The sequence below is a fragment of the Oncorhynchus keta genome, chromosome 9 (genome assembly GCF_023373465.1).
Source record: "Oncorhynchus keta strain PuntledgeMale-10-30-2019 chromosome 9, Oket_V2, whole genome shotgun sequence".
Taxonomy (NCBI): domain Eukaryota; kingdom Metazoa; phylum Chordata; class Actinopteri; order Salmoniformes; family Salmonidae; genus Oncorhynchus; species Oncorhynchus keta.
In genome coordinates this window covers 23,704,960-23,724,453 of record NC_068429.1, presented here as the reverse complement: position 1 = coordinate 23,724,453, position 19,494 = coordinate 23,704,960, and the positions used below count along the sequence as shown (strand labels likewise).

The 19,494-nt window shown below is 44.4% G+C and overlaps 1 protein-coding gene across 3 annotated transcripts in view; it reads left to right on the top strand.

Moving 5' to 3' along the window:
• LOC118381621 (seizure 6-like protein) overlaps positions 1 to 19,494 on the top strand; it is an 87,750-nt gene that overhangs the window by 36,049 nt on the left and 32,207 nt on the right. For 2 of the 3 annotated variants that reach the window (XM_052525509.1, XM_052525508.1), the window contains exons 2-4: positions 7,473 to 8,012; positions 9,357 to 9,496; positions 17,088 to 17,283. In XM_052525509.1, the coding sequence (XP_052381469.1) occupies positions 7,473 to 8,012; positions 9,357 to 9,496; positions 17,088 to 17,283 (876 nt within the window). The remainder of the gene's footprint in view (positions 1 to 7,472; positions 8,013 to 9,356; positions 9,497 to 17,087; positions 17,284 to 19,494) is intronic. The other variant, XM_052525510.1, reaches the window with a different exon arrangement.

The following is a 19,494-nucleotide window of genomic DNA, read 5'->3' as shown; positions in this document are numbered from 1 at the left end:
TGGTCTCGAATGGACTAGATGACACCCACAGAAGGGATATGGAAGACCATGGATAAAAACACATTTTAAGCCCATATTTGATAGCGAAGGACACATTTAAGTATTGTGCCTAGAGGTACTGAATATGCCTCTGTTGACTGGAAACTATTTTGGTGAAACTGAATAGTTTAGATTTGGTTGATCAAGGACGCCAGGCTACGGAAACTTCTGCAACGTGCCGTTTGTAGAGACGAAGCTAGAGGTTCCTGAGCTGAGAGACGAAGCGCGGGGTTCCTGAGCTGAGAGACGAAGCGCGGGGTTCCTGAGCTGCGAGACGAAGCGCGGGGTTCCTGAGCTGCGAGACGAAGCTAGGGGTTCCTGAGCTGCGAGACGAAGCTAGGTGTTCCTGAGCTGCGAGACGAAGCTAGGGGTTCCTGAGCTGAGAGACGAAGCTATGGGTTCCTGAGCTGAGAGACGAAGCTAGGGGTTCCTGAGCTGAGAGACAAAGCTAGGGTTTCCTGAGCTGAGAGACGAAGCTAGGGGTTCCTGAGCTGAGAGACAAAGCTAGGGGTTCCTGAGCTGAGAGACAAAGCTAGGGGTTCCTGAGCTGAGAGACAAAGCTAGGGGTTCCTGAGCTGAGAGACAAAGCTAGGGTTTCCTGAGCTGCGAGACGAAGCTAGAGGTTCCTGAGCTGAGCCTTTGGATCCAGATGGTGGTGGTTCGGTCTGACCCACTTCTAGACTAGAAGTGTAGATGGGTAGAGAGAGACAAAGTAAATGTACACAGTGTTTGCTATAGTCACACATTTACAATATAACTCCTCCAACGGATTTACTCTTATACAATACACAGAGCTCAGCTGACAAAATTAAATGTACTGTGTAAAAGCATTTAGTGTTCAACCAAAAAGGAATAAAAATAGTTTTTGTATCAGATCAGGCACACCTGTTGACATGTGTCTTCCACATCTCCTCCTGTTTATCTGTAAAGAAGAAATCAGCCAGGCATGTGTTTGGTGGCTGAGGAAGGTTTGATGGGTGGAGTAGACACTCCCTACAGACGTTGAGTTGGTGGCTGAGGAAGGTTTGATGGGTGGAGTAGACACTCCCTACAGACGTTGAGATGGTGGCTGAGGAAGGTTTGATGGGTGGAGTAGACACTCCCTACAGACGTTGAGTTGGTGGCTGAGGAAGGTTTGATGGGTGGAGTAGACACTCCCTACAGACGTTGAGTTGGTGGCTGAGGAAGGTTTGATTGGTGGAGTAGACACTCCCTGCAGACGTTGCGTTGGTGGCTGACGAAGGTTTGATGGGTGGAGTAGACACTCCCTACAGACGTTGAGTTGGTGGCTGAGGAAGGTTTGATGGGTGGTGTAGACACTCTTTGCAGACACAACAGACACTATTAAAGGGGCAATCAGCAGTTGCTACATACATTTTTGGACTTAAAAATGTATGATATGTACCCATTGATTCTTGAAGAATATAAACTTATTAATGCCTCATGAGCTTAGTTCCCCATCTTAGTACCCCATCAGAACCCAATATGTACGGTTGTTTTACTCCAATGTTTGTAAACAAAGAAAATGTAAACAAACACTATATAGTCCCAAAACGATGGTTAAAACGGTCATTTTCATATCATGGATGGTCAGGCATTGCATCCATAGCTCTGTCTATGAATTCAAGTGAGGTTACATTTCTTCAGCCCCATCCCTCAGCTTTTTACCGGACCAGGGAGGGGAGTCCGCTTTGTTATTGTTTCTACTGACACTTTAAAGTCAAAAGCTGTTTGTCAGTGTGAGGATGTGTGCTTTTAAAAATCAGCCTGTTCTGAGAGCAGGTGTTATGTGATCCAGTGGTTTTGTTAGAATGGAGGGGCAGCAGCACAGTGATACACTGGCCATGAAGTAAGTAAGTGTGTGTGTGTGTGTGTGTGTGTGTGTGTGTGTGTGTGTGTGTGTGTGTGTGTGTGTGTGTGTGTGTGTGTGTGTGTGTGTGTGTGTGTGTGTGTGTGTGCGTGTGCTGTTCTGTCGCTTTTAGTGCTGAGCTGTTGGAGTTGGCCTTTTAGCATGCGTGGGAGCAGTGTGCCTGTCTATGCTTTTCTTCAACCCCCCCGCCATGCTTGACTGCCTAACCTGTCACTCCTCGCCCAGAAAGTCCGTGATCTGACTATGTGAGTGTGTGTGTGTGCAGAAGAGAGCAGGTGTATTGTGCTGGGCTGGTCAACTTGATGCCACATAAACCCAGTAGTGCTGAAACAGTTGAACAGACAGTTGAACAGACAGTAGTCCTGATAACAGTTGAACAGACAGTAGAACTGACAGTAGTCCTGATAACAGTTGAACAGACAGTAGAACTGACAGTAGTCCTGATAACAGTTGAACAGACAGTAGAACTGACAGTAGTCCTGATAACAGTTGAACAGACAGTAGAACTGACAGTAGTCCTGATAACAGTTGAACAGACAGTAGAACTAACAGTAGTCCTGATAACAGTTGAACAGACAGCAGTTCTGATAACAGTTGAACAGACAGTAGAACTGACAGTAGTCCTGATAACAGTTGAACAGACAGTTGAAGTTGAACAGACACTGATAGACAGTAGAACAGACAGTGAACCAGTAGTCCTGATAACAGTTGAACAGACACTGGAAGAGACAGTAGTCCAGATAACAGTTGAACAGACAGTAGTCCAGATAACAGTTGAACAGACATTGGTACTGATAACAGTTGAACAGACAGTGGTACTGATAACAGTTGAACAGACAGTGGTACTGATAACAGTTGAACAGACAGTAGTCCTGATAACAGTTGAACAGACAGTTGAACTGACAGTAGTCCTGATAACAGTTGAACAGACAGTAAAACAGACAGTAGTCCTGATAACAGTTGAACAGACAGTAGAACAGCCAGTAGTCCTGATAACAGTTGAACAGACAGTAGAACTAACAGTAGTCCTGATAACAGTAGAACAGACAGTAGAACAGACAGTAGTCCTGATAACAGTTGAACAGACAGTAGAACTAACAGTAGTCCTGATAACAGTAGAACAGACAGAAGTCTGATAACAGACAGTAGTCCTGATAACAGTTGAACAGACAGTACTGAAGACAGTAGTCCTGATAACAGTTGAACAGACACAGACAGTAGTCCTGATAACAGTTGAACAGTAGAAGACAGTCCTGATAACAGTTGAACAGACAGTGAACTAACAGTAGTCCTGATAACAGTTGAACAGACAGTAGAACTGACAGTAGTCCTGATAACAGTTGAACAGTTGAACAGACAGTAGATAACAGTTGAACAGACAGTAGTAACAGTAGTCCTGATAACAGTTGAACAGACAGTAGTACTGATAACAGTTGAACAGACAGTAGAACAGACAGTAGTCCTGATAACAGTTGAACAGACAGTAGAACTAACAGTAGTCCTGATAACAGTTGAACAGAACAGACAGATAACAGTTGAACAGACAGTAGTCCTGATAACTGAAGAACAGACAGTTGAACTGACAGTAGTCCTGATAACAGAACAGACAGTAGACAGTAGTCCTGATAACAGTTGAACAGACAGTAGAACTGGAACAGACAGTAGTCCTGATAACAGTTGAACAGTTGAACAGTTGAACAGTAGAAGAGACAGTAGTCCTGATAACAGTTGAACAGACTGAACAGACAGTAGTCCTGATAACAGTTGAACAGACAGTAGAACTAACAGTAGTCCTGATAACAGTTGAACAGACAGTAGAACTAACAGTAGTCCTGATAACAGTAGAACAGACAGTTGAACTGACAGTAGTCCTGATAACAGTTGAACAGACAGTAGAACTAACAGTAGTCCTGATAACAGTTGAACAGACAGTAGAACTAACAGTAGTCCTGATAACAGTAGAACAGACAGTTGAACAGACAGTGGTACTGATAACAGTTGAACAGACAGTAGAACAGACAATTGTCCTGATAACAGTGGAACAGACAGTTGAACTGACAGTAGTCCTGATAACAGTTGAACAGACAGTGGTACTGATAACAGTTGAACAGACAGTGGTACTGATAACAGTTGAACAGACAGTGGTACTGATAACAGTTGAACAGACAGTGGTACTGATAACAGTTGAACAGACAGTGGTACTGATAACAGTTGAGTAACAGTAGTCCTGAACAGTGGAACAGACAGTAGTCCTGATAACAGTTGAACAGACAGTAGTCCTGATAACAGTTGAACAGACAGTAGTCCTGATATCAGTTGAACAGACAATGGAACAGACAGTAGAACAGACAGTAGTCCTGTCCTGAGTCCTAACAGTTGAACAGACAGATAACAGAACAGACAGTAGTCCTGATAACAGTTGAACAGACAGTAGTCCTGATAACTGAACAGAGTAGTCCTGATAACAGTAGAACAGACAGATAACAGTAGAACAGACAGTAGTCCTGATAACAGTTGAACAGACAGTAGAACTAACAGACAGTGGTCCTGATAACAGTAGAACAGACAGTCCTGATAACAGTGGAACAGACAGTGAACTGACAGTAGTCCTGATAACAGTTGAACAGACAGTGGACAGTTAAACAGACAGTAGTGGAAGAGACAGTGATAACAGTTGAACAGACAGTGGAAGAGACAGGAAGAACAGACAGTAGTCCTGATACAGTTGAACAGACAGTAGAACTGACAGACAGTAGAGACTAACAGTTGAACAGACAGTCCTGATAACAGTCCTGATAACAGAACAGACAGTGGAAGAGACAGTAGTCCCTGAGTCCTATAACAGTTGAACAGACAGTAACAGGAAGAGACAGTAGTCCTAACAGTAACAGTAGAACTGACAGTACAGACAGTTGAACAGACAGTAGTTCTGATTAACAGTAGTCCTGAACAGACACAGTTGAACAGAAGAGACAGTAGTCCTGATAACAGTGAACAGACAGTGAACAGACAGTGAACAGAAGAGACAGTAGTCCTGATAACATAACAGTAGAACTGTAGTCCTGATAACAGTAGAACAGACAGTTGAACTGACAGTAGTCCTGATAACAGTTGAACAGACAGTGGAAGAGACAGTAGTCCTGATAACAGTTGAACAGACAGTGGAAGAGACAGTAGTCCTGATAACAGTTGAACAGACAGTAGAAGAGACAGTAGTCCTGATAACAGTTGAACAGACAGTGGAAGAGACAGTAGTCCTGATAACAGTTGAACAGACAGTGGAAGAGACAGTAGTCCTGATAACAGTTGAACAGACAGTGGAAGAGACAGTAGTCCTGATAACAGTTGAACAGACAGTGGAAGAGACAGTAGTCCTGATAACAGTTGAACAGACAGCAGTTCTGATAACAGTTGAACAGACACTGGAAGAGACAGTAGTCCTGATAACAGTTGAACAGACAGTAGTCCTGATAACAGTTGAACAGACAGTGGAAGAGACAGTAGTCCTGATAACAGTTGAACAGACAGTGGAAGAGACAGTAGTCCTGATAACAGTTGAACAGACAGTGGAAGAGACAGTAGTCCTGATAACAGTTGAACAGACAGTGGAAGAGACAGTAGTCCTGATAACAGTTGAACAGACAGCAGTTCTGATAACAGTTGAACAGACACTGGAAGAGACAGTAGTCCTGATAACAGTTGAACAGACAGTAGTCCTGATAACAGTTGAACAGACAGTAGTCCTGATAACAGTTGAACAGACAGTGGAACAGACAGTAGTCCTGATAACAGTAGAACAGACAGTTGAACAGACAGTGGAAGAGACAGTAGTCCTGATAACAGTTGAACAGACAGTAGAACAGACAGTGGAAGAGACAGTAGTCCTGATAACAGTTGAACAGACAGTGGAAGAGACAGTAGTCCTGATAACAGTTGAACAGACAGCAGTTCTGATAACAGTTGAACAGACACTGGAAGAGACAGTAGTCCTGATAACAGTTGAACAGACAGTAGTCCTGATAACAGTTGAACAGACAGTGGAAGAGACAGTAGTCCTGATAACAGTTGAACAGACAGTGGAAGAGACAGTAGTCCTGATAACAGTTGAACAGACAGTAGATCTGACAGTAGTCCTGATAACAGTTGAACAGACACTAGAACAGACAGTAGTCCTGATAACAGTAGAACAGACAGTAGAACTGACAGTAGTCCTGATAACAGTTGAACAGACAGTAGAACAGACAGTAGTCCTGATAACAGTTGAACAGACAGTAGTCCTGATAACAGTTGAACAGACAGTGGAAGAGACAGTAGTCCTGATAACAGTTGAACAGACAGCAGTTCTGATAACAGTTGAACAGACACTGGAAGAGACAGTAGTCCTGATAACAGTTGAACAGACAGTAGTCCTGATAACAGTTGAACAGACAGTGGAAGAGACAGTAGTCCTGATAACAGTTGAACAGACAGCAGTCCTGATAACAGTTGAACAGACAGTGGAAGAGACAGTAGTCCTGATAACAGTTGAACAGACAGTAGATCTGACAGTAGTCCTGATAACAGTTGAACAGACACTAGAACACACAGTAGTCCTGATAACAGTAGAACAGACAGTAGAACAGACAGTGGAAGAGACAGTAGTCCTGATAACAGTTGAACAGACAGTAGAACAGACAGTGGAAGAGACAGTAGTCCTGATAACAGTTGAACAGACAGTAGTCCTGATAACAGTTGAACAGACAGTGGAAGAGACAGTAGTCCTGATAACAGTTGAACAGACAGCAGTTCTGATAACAGTTCTACAGACAGTGGAAGAGACAGTAGTCCTGATAACAGTAGAACAGACAGTTGAACTGACAGTAGTCCTGATAACAGTTGAACAGACAGTAGAACTAACAGTAGTCCTGATAACAGTTGAACAGACAGTAGTCCTGATAACAGTAGAACAGACAGTAGAACTGACAGTAGTCCTGATAACAGTGGAACAGACAGTAGTCCTGATAACAGTGGAACAGACAGTAGTCCTGATAACAGTGGAACAGACAGTAGTCCTGATAACAGTGGAACAGACAGTAGTCCTGATAACAGTGGAACAGACAGTAGTCCTGATAACAGGGAAACAGACAGTAGTCCTGATAACAGGGAAACAGACAGTGGTCCTGATAAGAGTGGAACAGACAGTGTTACAGACAGTAGTCCTGATAAGAGTGGAACAGACAGTGTTACAGACAGTAGTCCTGATAAGAGTGGAACAGACAGTGTTACAGACAGTAGTCCTGATAAGAGTGGAACAGACAGTGTTACAGACAGTAGTCCTGATAACAGTAGAACAGACAGTAGTCCTGATAACAGTGGAACAGACAGTAGTCCTGATAACAGTGGAACAGACAGTAGAACCCATGGAGCTCCAGCTCTGACCTAACAGAATGTAAATAAGAGGACAATTATTTCCAGAGCGAAAAGCAGCGCTAGTGTCCAGACTGCATGACCCCTGGAAAATGTTACCTGAGTCTCACTCTTTCTCTCTTTCGTTCTCTTTTTCTCTCTCTCTGTGTTTCTCTAGCTGAGATCAACACCACACCTCCACTTTCCTCCCCCTCCCCCTCTCCAGCCATAGGGAACACACACAGAAACTCACCCAGGGGGAGAGGGCCCGAGGCTGGGTTAGGGCCCAGGGTGGGGAGAGGGTCCGAGGCTGGGTTAGGGCCCGGGGTGGGGATGAGTGCCGCTGGTGATCTGCTAGAGTCAGTCCTGGCTCAGAAGGATCATCTCTTCTCCCAGACAGGGGGAATGGTCCTGCCCTCAGCTCTGCCCCAGGACCTGCTGCCTCTCCTGGGGAGAGAAATGAGCACAGGGGGCTTGTCTGGAGGTCTGTCTCTGGATGAACAGGGTCTGTTGAAGAGGATACAACCCCCAGTTTCACAACCCCACGACAGCGGATCACCCCTCCCTTCACAGCTCTCCCAGCCCGACAGCAACCCCCTCACCTCCTCCTCTCAGCCCGTGACACACACACTGCCGGGACAGCGAGATGAGGTCACCACTATCATCACGGCGACCGTGGACGCAGACGCAGACATGGATGCAGAAACACCTTCACCGGGTATAAGTGGTATACATTAGACCAGAGGTTGGAACCAAAATTATTTTAGATCTTTTCGTTCTGAACAGAAACATACTTTTTAAAAATTCCAACCAGCAAAATAAAGTTCCTAACTAGTTTGAACAAAAAAAAGTAAAGTTCTATATCGTTCCTTTCTGTTAATTTTTGAACCTCTGAAATCCTTCTTTAAAAAAATGTAAAATTTGCTCATTAAATTAAATTAAACTTCACCAATCAGTGCGGATAGAGCGGTTTGCTATGCTAAAGTTGTTTACGGGCTTGATGGAAAGACAAGTGTAGGGCACGAGATGCAACTTAGTATTTTGCGGGAGAGAGCGAGAGAGGGTGAAGGGCATCTTGTTATGGTATGCATTATCTGAATTTGGCCCACAAAATTGTACCTACGAAGGAGCGGCGTCTATGGAGGAACTTTGAATGTCTTTGAACTTCAGAGACTTGGCTTAACATTGGACCAGAGCAAGCTAGCTAACAAGCTTGTGCATGCAGAGCGCACACCGGAATTAAAAACGTCTTACCTTTTTGTAGTTAATGAATCCAATGTGAACTGTGATAACTATAGTATCCCTAACTAGCATAGAAAATTACCCTCCCTTAACCCAGACAATGCTGGGCCAATTGTGCGCCGCCCTATGGGACTCCGGATCACGGCCGGTTGGGATACAGCCCGGGATCAAACCTGGGTCTGTAGTAACGCCTCTAGCACTGTGATGCAGTGCCTTAGACCACTGTGCCACTCGGGAGGCCAAATCCATTATTTTCTAAATAAAAATCTCTCTCCCTATCTTCCGAATCATGCATGTCGCTATCATCAATAGGCTACAGTAGCCTATGCTTCGGTGCGGTAGCGGCAGGTAGCCTACTCATGGACACTCTAAGAAGTTTCTGATTGACACAGGGAGGACTTTGCATAGGCACTTTGTTACGTTTGTTTGTGGGACTGGGAAATATACCCGGAACATAAACAATACTTCATTAACCGGTTTCCATGCTTTTAAAATAACGGTTCTGTTCCAGAACAGTATAGACCACTTTCGTTCCCGGTTCTGTTCCTTGAACAATGTCCTTATTTTCTGGTTTTCAGTTCTATTCTCTGAACCGTTCCAACCTCTGCATTAGACTAGACTAGAGCATCATCAATGTCAGAGAACACCCTGTCCTTTTACAGAAAGCAGTTGTTGATGTTGTTTACCTTTCTCTCACTGAAGACAGAGATGTGCTTATCTCACCAGCATCTTGGATTACACTGTGAAATCAATTTCTCAAATATTGTATTGTATTGTATTGTTAAATCGATGTTTGTCCTCTCCTCTTATCTCTCTCTAGCTGTGTCTGGCTGTATGGTGAATTTCTCCGACCCCGAGGGATACATAGACTCTTCTGACGACCCCCCCCTCCCAGATGGAACATTCCTACATTGTACATACACCGTCACTGTGTACACAGGCTATGGAGTCGAGCTACAGGTAAACAAACAAACACACATGCGCTTTCACTGAGTGATGTTATATGCATAAGTTTGTATGTGAAAACTACTTATAAGATGCATACATTGCATCTGAACTCACTTCACTGGCGCTAAAGAGGGAGGCTCGACTGGTGCTAGCACATGAGCAGATCAGATACACCACTGGAACGCCGATTAAGCTGTTTACATGTCCTAATCATTTGAAAGATTGCTCAGAAAACCAGGTGTTTTTAATTAACGTACGCTTACTTTCCATATAAAAATATAGTTTAATATCGAATTATTAGTGTGCATGTAAACGTACTCAATGACACAGACACGGACACACAGACTGCGTTGTGATTGCTGACTCTGTATTGATCTCAGGATTGTCTCTGACCCCTAGTGATGTCTGCTGGTACAGCACCCTGCCCTCCAAATCAAATCAAATTGTATTTATGACATGCGCCAAATTAAACTGGTGTATACTTTACAGTGAAATGCTTGCTGACGAACCTTTCCCAATGATACAGACTAAAATATATATATATATATTAACTAACACAAGAGGAATAAAATAAAATGCACAAGAATACCAGATCAATGTGGAGCTATATACAGGCAGTACCAGATCAATGTGGAGCTATATACAGGGAGTACCAGATCAATGTGGAGCTATATACAGAGAGTACCAGTACCAGATCAATGTGGTGCTATATACAGGGAGTACCAGGTCAATGTGGAAATATATAGAGGGAGTACCAGTACCAGATCAATGTGGAGCTTCTGTAGCTCAGTTGGTAGAGCATGGCGCTTGTAACGCCAGGGTAGTGGGTTCGATTCCCGGGACCACCCATACGTAGAATGTATGCACACATGACTGTAAGTCGCTTTGGATAAAAGCGTCTGCTAAATAGCTTATTATTATTATTATTATTATTATTATTATATACAGGGAGTACTAGTACCAGATCAATGTTGAGCTATATACAGTGAGTACTAGTACCAGGTCAATGTGGAGCTAAATAAAGGGATTACCAGTACCAGATCAATGTGGAGCTATATACAGGGTGTACCAGATCAATGTGGAGCTATATACAAGGCGTACCAGTACCAGGTCAATGTGGAGCTATATACAGGGAGTACCAGTACCAGATCAATGTGGAGCTATATACAAGGCGTACCAGTACCAGGTCAATGTGGAGCTAAATACAGGGAGTACTAGTACCAGATCAATGTTGAGCTATATACAGCGAGTACTAGTACCAGGTCAATGTGGAGCTATATACAGGGAGTACCAGTACCAGATCAATGTTGAGCTATATACAGTGAGTACTAGTACCAGGTCAATGTGGAGCTAAATAAAGGGATTACCAGTACCAGATCAATGTGGAGCTATATACAGGGTGTACCAGATCAATGTGGAGCTATATACAAGGCGTACCAGTACCAGGTCAATGTGGAGCTATATACAGGGAGTACCAGTACCAGATCAATGTGGAGCTATATACAGGGAGTACCAGTACCAGATCAATGTGAAGCTATAGACAGGGAGTACCCGTACCAGGTCAATGTGGAGCTATGTACAGGGAATACCAGTACCAGATCAATGTGGAGCTATATACAGGGAATACCAGTACCAGATCAATGTGGAGCTATGTACAGGGAATACCAGTACCAGATAAATGTGGAGCTATATACAGGGAGTACCCGTACCAGATCAATGTGGAGCTATATACAGGGAATACCAGTACCAGATCAATGTGGAGCTATATACAGGGAGTACCAGTACCAGATCAATGTGGAGCTATATACAGGGAATACCAGTACCAGATCAATGTGGAGCTATATACAGGGAATACCAGTACCAGATCAATGTGGAGCTATATACAGGGAATACCAGTACCAGATCAATGTGGGGCTATATACAGGGAATACCAGTACCAGATCAATGTGGAGCTATATACAGGGAGTACCAGTACCAGATCAATGTGGAGCTATATACAGGGAATACCAGTACCAGATCAATGTGGAGCTATATACAGGGAATACCAGTACCAGATCAATGTGGAGCTATATACAGGGAGTACCAGTACCAGATCAATGTGAAGCTATATACAGGGAATACCCGTACCAGATAAATGTGGAGCTATATACAGGGAGTACCAGTACCAGATCAATGTGGAGCTATATACAGGGAGTACCAGTACCAGATCAATGCGGAGCTATATACAGGGAGTACCAGTACCAGATCAATGTGGAGCTATATACAGGGAGTACCAGATCAATGTGGAGCTATATACAGGGAGTACCAGATCAATGTGGAGCTATATACAGGGAATACCAGTACCAGATCAATGTGGAGCTATATACAGGGAATACCAGTACCAGATCAATGTGGAGCTATATACAGGGAGTACCAGTACCAGATCAATGTGGAGCTATATACAGGGAGTACCAGTACCAGATCAATGTGGAGCTATATACAGGGAATACCAGTACCAGATCAATGTGGAGCTATATACAGGGAGTACCAGTACCAGATCAATGTGGAGCTATATACAGGAGTACCAGTACCAGATCAATGTGGAGCTATATACAGGGAATACCAGTACCAGATAAATGTGGAGCTGTATACAGGGAGTACCAGTACCAGATCAATGTGGAGCTATATACAGGGAGTACCAGTACCAGATCAATGTGGAGCTATATACAGGGAGTACCAGTACCAGATCAATGTGGAGCTATATACAGCGAGTACCAGTACCAGATCAATGTGGAGCTATATACAGGGAGTACCAGTACCAGATCAATGTGGAGCTATATACAGGGAGTACCAGTACCAGATCAATGTGGAGCTATATACAGGGAGTACCAGTACCAGATCAATGTGGAGCTATATACAGGAGTACCAGTACCAGATCAATGTGGAGCTATATACAGGGAATACCAGTACCAGATCAATGTGGAGCTATATACAGGGAGTACCAGTACCAGATCAATGTGGAGCTATATACAGGGAGTACCAGTACCAGATCAATGTGGAGCTATATACAGGGAGTACCAGTACCAGATCAATGTGGAGCTATATACAGGGAATACCAGTACCAGATCAATGTGGAGCTATATACAGGGAATACCAGTACCAGATAAATGTGGAGCTATATACAGGGAGTACCAGTACCAGATCAATGTGGAGCTATATACAGGAGTACCAGTACCAGATCAATGTGGAGCTATATACAGGGAGTACCAGTACCAGATCAATGTGGAGCTATATACAGGGAATACCAGTACCAGATCAATTTGGAGCTATATACAGGGAGTACCAGTACCAGATCAATGTGGAGCTATATACAGGGAATACCAGTACCAGATCAATGTGGATCTATATACAGGGAGTACCAGTACCAGATCAATGTGGAGCTATATACAGGAGTACCAGTACCAGATCAATGTGGAGCTATATACAGGGAGTACCAGTACCAGATCAATGTGGAGCTATATACAGGGAGTACCAGTACCAGATCAACGTGGAGCTATATACAGGAGTACCAGTACCAGATAAATGTGGAGCTATATACAGGGAATACCAGTACCAGATCAACGTGGAGCTATATACAGGGAGTACCAGTACCAGATAAATGTGGAGCTATATACAGGGAGTACCAGTACCAGATCAATGTGGAGCTATATACAGGGAATACCAGTACCAGATCAATGTGGAGCTATATACAGGGAGTACCAGTACCAGATCAATGTGGAGCTATATACAGGGAGTACCAGTACCAGATCAATGTGGAGCTATATACAGGGAGTACCAGTACCAGATCAATGTGCAGCTATATACAGGGAGTACCAGTATCAGATCAATGTGCAGCTATATACAGGGAGTACCAGTACCAGATCAATGTGGAGCTATATACAGGGAGTACCAGTACCAGATCAATGTGGAGCTATATACAGGGAGTACCAGTACCAGATCAATGTGGAGCTATATACAGGGAGTACCAGTACCAGATCAATGTGGAGCTATATACAGGGAGTACCAGTACCAGATCAATGTGGAGCTATATACAGGGAGTACCAGTACCAGATCAATGTGGAGCTATATACAGGGAGTACCAGTACCAGATCAATGTGGAGCTATATACAGGGAATACCAGTACCAGATCAATGTGGAGCTATATACAGGGAGTACCAGTACCAGATCAATGTGGAGCTATATACAGGGAGTACCAGTACCAGATCAATGTGGAGCTATATACAGGGAGTACCAGTACCAGATCAATGTGGAGCTATATACAGGGAATACCAGTACCAGATCAATGTGGAGCTATATACAGGAATACCAGTACCATATACATGTGGAGCTGTATACAGGGAGTACCAGTACCAGATCAATGTGGAGCTATATACAGGGAGTACCAGTACCAGATCAATGTGGAGCTATATACAGGAGTACCAGTACCAGATCAATGTGGAGCTATATACAGGGAATACCAGTACCAGATCAATTTGGAGCTATATACAGGAGTACCAGTACCAGATCAATGTGGAGCTATATACAGGGAATACCAGTACCAGATCAATGTGGATCTATATACAGGGAGTACCAGTACCAGATCAATGTGGAGCTATATACAGGGAGTACCAGTACCAGATCAATGTGGAGCTATATACAGGGAGTACCAGTACCAGATCAACGTGGAGCTATATACAGGAGTACCAGTACCAGATAAATGTGGAGCTATATACAGGGAATACCAGTACCAGATCAACGTGGAGCTATATACAGGGAGTACCAGTACCAGATAAATGTGGAGCTATATACAGGGAATACCAGTACCAGATCAATGTGGAGCTATATACAGGGAATACCAGTACCAGATCAATGTGGAGCTATATACAGGGAGTACCAGTACCAGATCAATGTGGAGCTATATACAGGGAGTACCAGTACCAGATCAATGTGGAGCTATATACAGGGAATACCAGTACCAGATAAATGTGGAGCTGTATACAGGGAGTACCAGTACCAGATCAATGTGGAGCTATATACAGGGAGTACCAGTACCAGATCAATGTGGAGCTATATACAGGGAGTACCAGTACCAGATCAATGTGGAGCTATATACAGGGAGTACCAGTACCAGATCAATGTGGAGCTATATACAGGGAGTACCAGTACCAGATCAATGTGGAGCTATATACAGGGAGTACCAGTACCAGATCAATGTGGAGCTATATACAGGGAGTACCAGTACCAGATCAATTTGGAGCTATATACAGGGAGTACCAGTACCAGATCAATGTGGAGTTATATACAGGGAATACCAGTACCAGATCAATGTGGAGCTATATACAGGGAATACCAGTACCCGATCAACGTGGAGCTATATACAGGGAGTACCAGATCAATGTGGAGCTATATACAGGGAGTACCAGTACCCGATCAATATGGAGCTATATACAGGGAATACCAGTACCAGATCAACGTGGAGCTATATACAGGGAATACCAGTACCAGATAAATGTGGAGCTATATACAGGGAATACCAGTACCAGATCAATGTGGAGCTATATACAGGGAATACCCGTACCAGATAAATGTGGAGCTATATACAGGAGTACCAGATCAATGTGGAGCTATATACAGGGAATACCAGTACCAGATCAATGTGGAGCTATATACAGCGAGTACCAGTACCAGATCAATGTGGAGCTATATACAGGGAATACCAGTACCCGATCAACGTGGAGCTATATACAGGGAGTACCAGATCAATGTGGAGCTATATACAGGGAGTACCAGATCAACGTGGAGCTATATACAGGGAGTACCAGATCAACGTGGAGCTATATACAGGGAATACCAGTACCAGATCAACGTGGAGCTATATACAGGGAGTACCAGATCAACGTGGAGCTATATACAGGGAGTACCAGATCAACGTGGAGCTATATACAGGGAGTACCAGATCAATGTGGAGCTATATACAGGGAATACCAGTACCAGATCAACGTGGAGCTATTATACAGGGAGTACCAGTACCAGATCAACGTGGAGCTATATACAGGGAGTACCAGATCAATGTGGAGCTATATATGTATGTATGTTTGTTTGTTTGTGTTGTGTCTGTATGCGTGTGTATATGGTGTGTATATTAAGTCTAGTGAGTGTGTATATGGTGTGTATATTAAGTCTTGTGAGTGTGTATATGGTGTGTATATTAAGTCTTGTGAGTGTGTATATGGTGTGTATATTAAGTCTTGTGAGTGTGTATATGGTGTGTATATTAAGTCTTGTGAGTGTGTATATGGTGTGTATATTAAGTCTTGTGAGTGTGTATATGGTGTGTATATTAAGTCTTGTGAGTGTGTATATGGTGTGTATATTAAGTCTTGTGAGTGTGCATAGGGTCAGTGCAAGATAGAGTCAGTGCAGATAGTTTGAGTACCATTAATTGACATTTAGCAGTCTGGCTATTCAACAATCCTATGGCTTTTGGGTAGAAGCTGTCTTGGAGTCTGTTGGTCCCGGACCCTATGCTTCGGTACCATTTGCCGGACGGCAGCAGAGTGAACAGTCTATGGCTTGGGTGGCTGGAGTCTTTGGCAATTTCTCGGGCCTTCCTCCACACAACACTGGTGCTGTTCCAGGTCCTCTTTATTGCAGTCAAGCACTAAGAAGAGATCTCAGAAGAGATGTGCAGTGTCATTAACAGTATCTATGGTTTCTGAGAATTCTCACTCACTGTCTGCCTCTCCGCTTTATCTCTCACTGTCTGCCTCTCCCCTTTATCTCGCACTGTCTGCCTCTCCCCTTTATGTTGCACTGTCTGCCTCTCCCCTTTATCTCGCACTGTCTGCCTCTCCCCTTTATCTCGCACTGTCTGCCTCTCCCCTTTATCTCTCACTGTCTGCCTCACCCCTTTATCTCCTTCTGTCTGCCTCTCCCCTTTATCTCTCACTGTCTGCCTCTCCCCTTTATCTCACACTGTCTGCCTCTCCCCTTTATCTCCTTCTGTCTGCCTCTCCCCTTTATCTCTCACTGTCTGCCTCTCCCCTTTATCTCGCACTGTCTGCCTCTCCCCTTTATCTCTCACTGTCTGCCTCTCCCCTTTATCTCTCACTGTCTGCCTCTCCCCTTTATCTCGCATTGTCTGCCTCTCCCCTTTATCTCTCACTGTCTGCCTCTCCCCTTTATCTCGCACTGTCTGCCTCTCCCCTTTATCTCACACTGTCTGCCTCTCCCCTTTATCTCCTTCTGTCTGCCTCTCCCCTTTATCTCTCACTGTCTGCCTCTCCCATTTATCTCCTTCTGTCTGCCTCTCCCCTTTATCTCTCACTGTCTGCCTCTCCCCTTTATCTCGCACTGTCTGCCTCTCCCTTTTATCTCGCACTGTCTGCCTCTCCCCTTTATCTCACACTGTCTGCCTCTCCCCTTTATCTCTCACTGTCTGCCTCTCCCCTTTATCTCTCACTGTCTGCCTCTCCCCTTTATCTCTCACTGTCTGCCTCTCCTCTTTATCTCTCACTGTCTGCCTCTCTCTCCTTCCTCTCAACTTCGCTCTTCTCTCAATATCTCTCTTCTCTCTCTCTCTTAGGTGAAGAGTGTGAATCTGTCAGAGGGAGAGCAGCTGTCAATCAGAGGGGTGGATGAGGGCGGGGCCTTGCTGGTTCTGGCCAATCACACACTGCTGGTGGAGGGTCAGGTGATCCGAAGTCCGACCAATACCATCTCAGTATACTACCGCTCCTCACCTGAAGGGAGCATAGGCATGTTCCAGCTACACTACCAAAGTGAGCACACACACAATCACACACACAGTCGCACATTATCACGCGCCACACACACACAGTCACACACAAAATTGTTAATGTTTTTAATTCAAAGCCTTCATTAGGTCCTAACTACTAAGGGGTTGTTGATTCTCTGTCTACCTGATCTATTAATGGCCTAACCACTTAATCTTGTTTTGTAATCAATTAGCACTGTGATTGGATGTCGTATCAATTAACTGATTAGCTGTGATTAATTGGTTTTCATCTCATTATGCAGCTGTGTGTGTGTGTGTGTGTGTGTGTCACCTGTAATGTCTTCCTCTGTCATCTCACACTGGTGTACTGTCTGTGTCAGTTCAGATAGGACAGGAATGGATAGATGGAGTTAACATCGCAAACTACTTGCCTTTCACCTGGCCTGTCCTCTCCTCTCTCTGTTATTCTGGCCTATCCAGTCATATATCCATTAGTCTGGCCTGTCCAGTCATATATCCATTAGTCTGGCCTGTCCAGTCATATATCCATTAGTCTGGCCTGTCCAGTCATATATCCATTAGTCTGGCCTGTCCTCTCCTCTCTCTGTTATTCTGGCCTATCCAGTCATATATCCATTAGTCTGGCCTGTCCAGTCATATATCCATTAGTCTGGCCTGTCCAGTCATATATCCATTAGTCTGGCCTGTCCTCTCCTCTCTCTGTTATTCTGGCCTATCCAGTCATATATCCATTAGTCTGGCCTGTCCAGTCATATATCCATTAGTCTGGCCTGTCCAGTCATATATCCATTAGTCTGGCCTGTCCAGTCATATATCCATTAGTCTGGCCTATCTAGTCATATATCCATTAGTCTGGCCTGTCCAGTCATATATTCATTAGTCTGGCCTGTCCAGTCATATATCCATTAGTCTGGCCTGTCCAGTCATATATCCATTAGTCTGGCCTGTCCAGTCATATATCCATTAGTCTGGCCTATCCAGTCATATATCCATTAGTCTGGCCTGTCCAGTCATATATCCATTGGTCTGGCATGTCCAGTCATATATCCATTGGTCTGGCCTGTCCAGTCATATACCCATTAGTCTGGCCTGTCCAGTCATATATCCATTAGTCTGGCCTGTCCAGTCATATATCCATTAGTCTGGCCTATCCAGTCATATATCCATTAGTCTGGCCTATCCAGTCATATATCCATTAGTCTGGCCTGTCCAGTCATATATCCATTAGTCTGGCCTATCCAGTCATATATCCATTAGTCTGGCCTGTCCAGTCATATATCCATTAGTCTGGCCTATCCAGTTTTTTTTATTTAAATTGAGTCATTTAGCAGGCACTCTTTTGCAAAGCAATTTACAGTTAGTGCATTCATTGTAAAAATAGATAGGTAGGACAACCACATATCACAGTTATAGAAAGTACATTCAGTAGAGTCCGAGCTTGAAGGTGGGGGGGGTTCAGGTTTTTATTTTTTTTTATTTGGGGGTGGGGGGTGTCGAGGTGAGGGGGAGGATTATTTAAGATACTGTTTCAGATGTTTTTTGGAAGATGGGCAGGGTCTCTACTATCCTAGCTTCAGGGGTAAGCTGATTCCACCATTGGGATGCCAGGTCAGAGAAGACAGCCTCTGGGCTGAGCGGGAGCTGCCCACCCGTAGTGGTGGGTGGGTTAAGAGACCTGAGATGGCAGAACGGAGTGCTCGGGTTGCAAGGTTTGAGCATAGCCTGAAGGTAGGGAGGCAGTTCCTCTTGCTGTAACGTAGGTAAGCACCATGGTCTTGTAGTGGATGCGAGCGGGGGGACATGAGAGAACTTGGGAAGGTTGAAAACCAGACGGGCTGCAGCATTCTGGATAAGTTGCAGGGGTTTGATGGCACAAGAGGGGAACCCAGCCAATAGCGAGTTGCAGTAGTCCAGACAGGAGAGGACAAGAGCCTGGATTAGGACCTGCGCCGCTTCCTGTGTGAGGTAAGGGTGTACGCTAAGGATGTTGTAGAGCATGAACCTGCAGCAGTGGGTCACTGCTTTGATGTTTGTAGAGAACGACAGATGTTGTTCAGGGTCACACCAAGGTTCTTTGTACTCTGGGAGGGTGACACTGTGGAGTTGTCAACCGTGATAGAGAGGTGTTTGAGAGGGCAGGCCTTCCCAGGGAGGAAGAGTAGCTCCTTCTTGTTGAGCTTGAGGTGGTGGGCCGACATCCAAGTTGAGATATCTGCCAGGCACGCAGAAGATG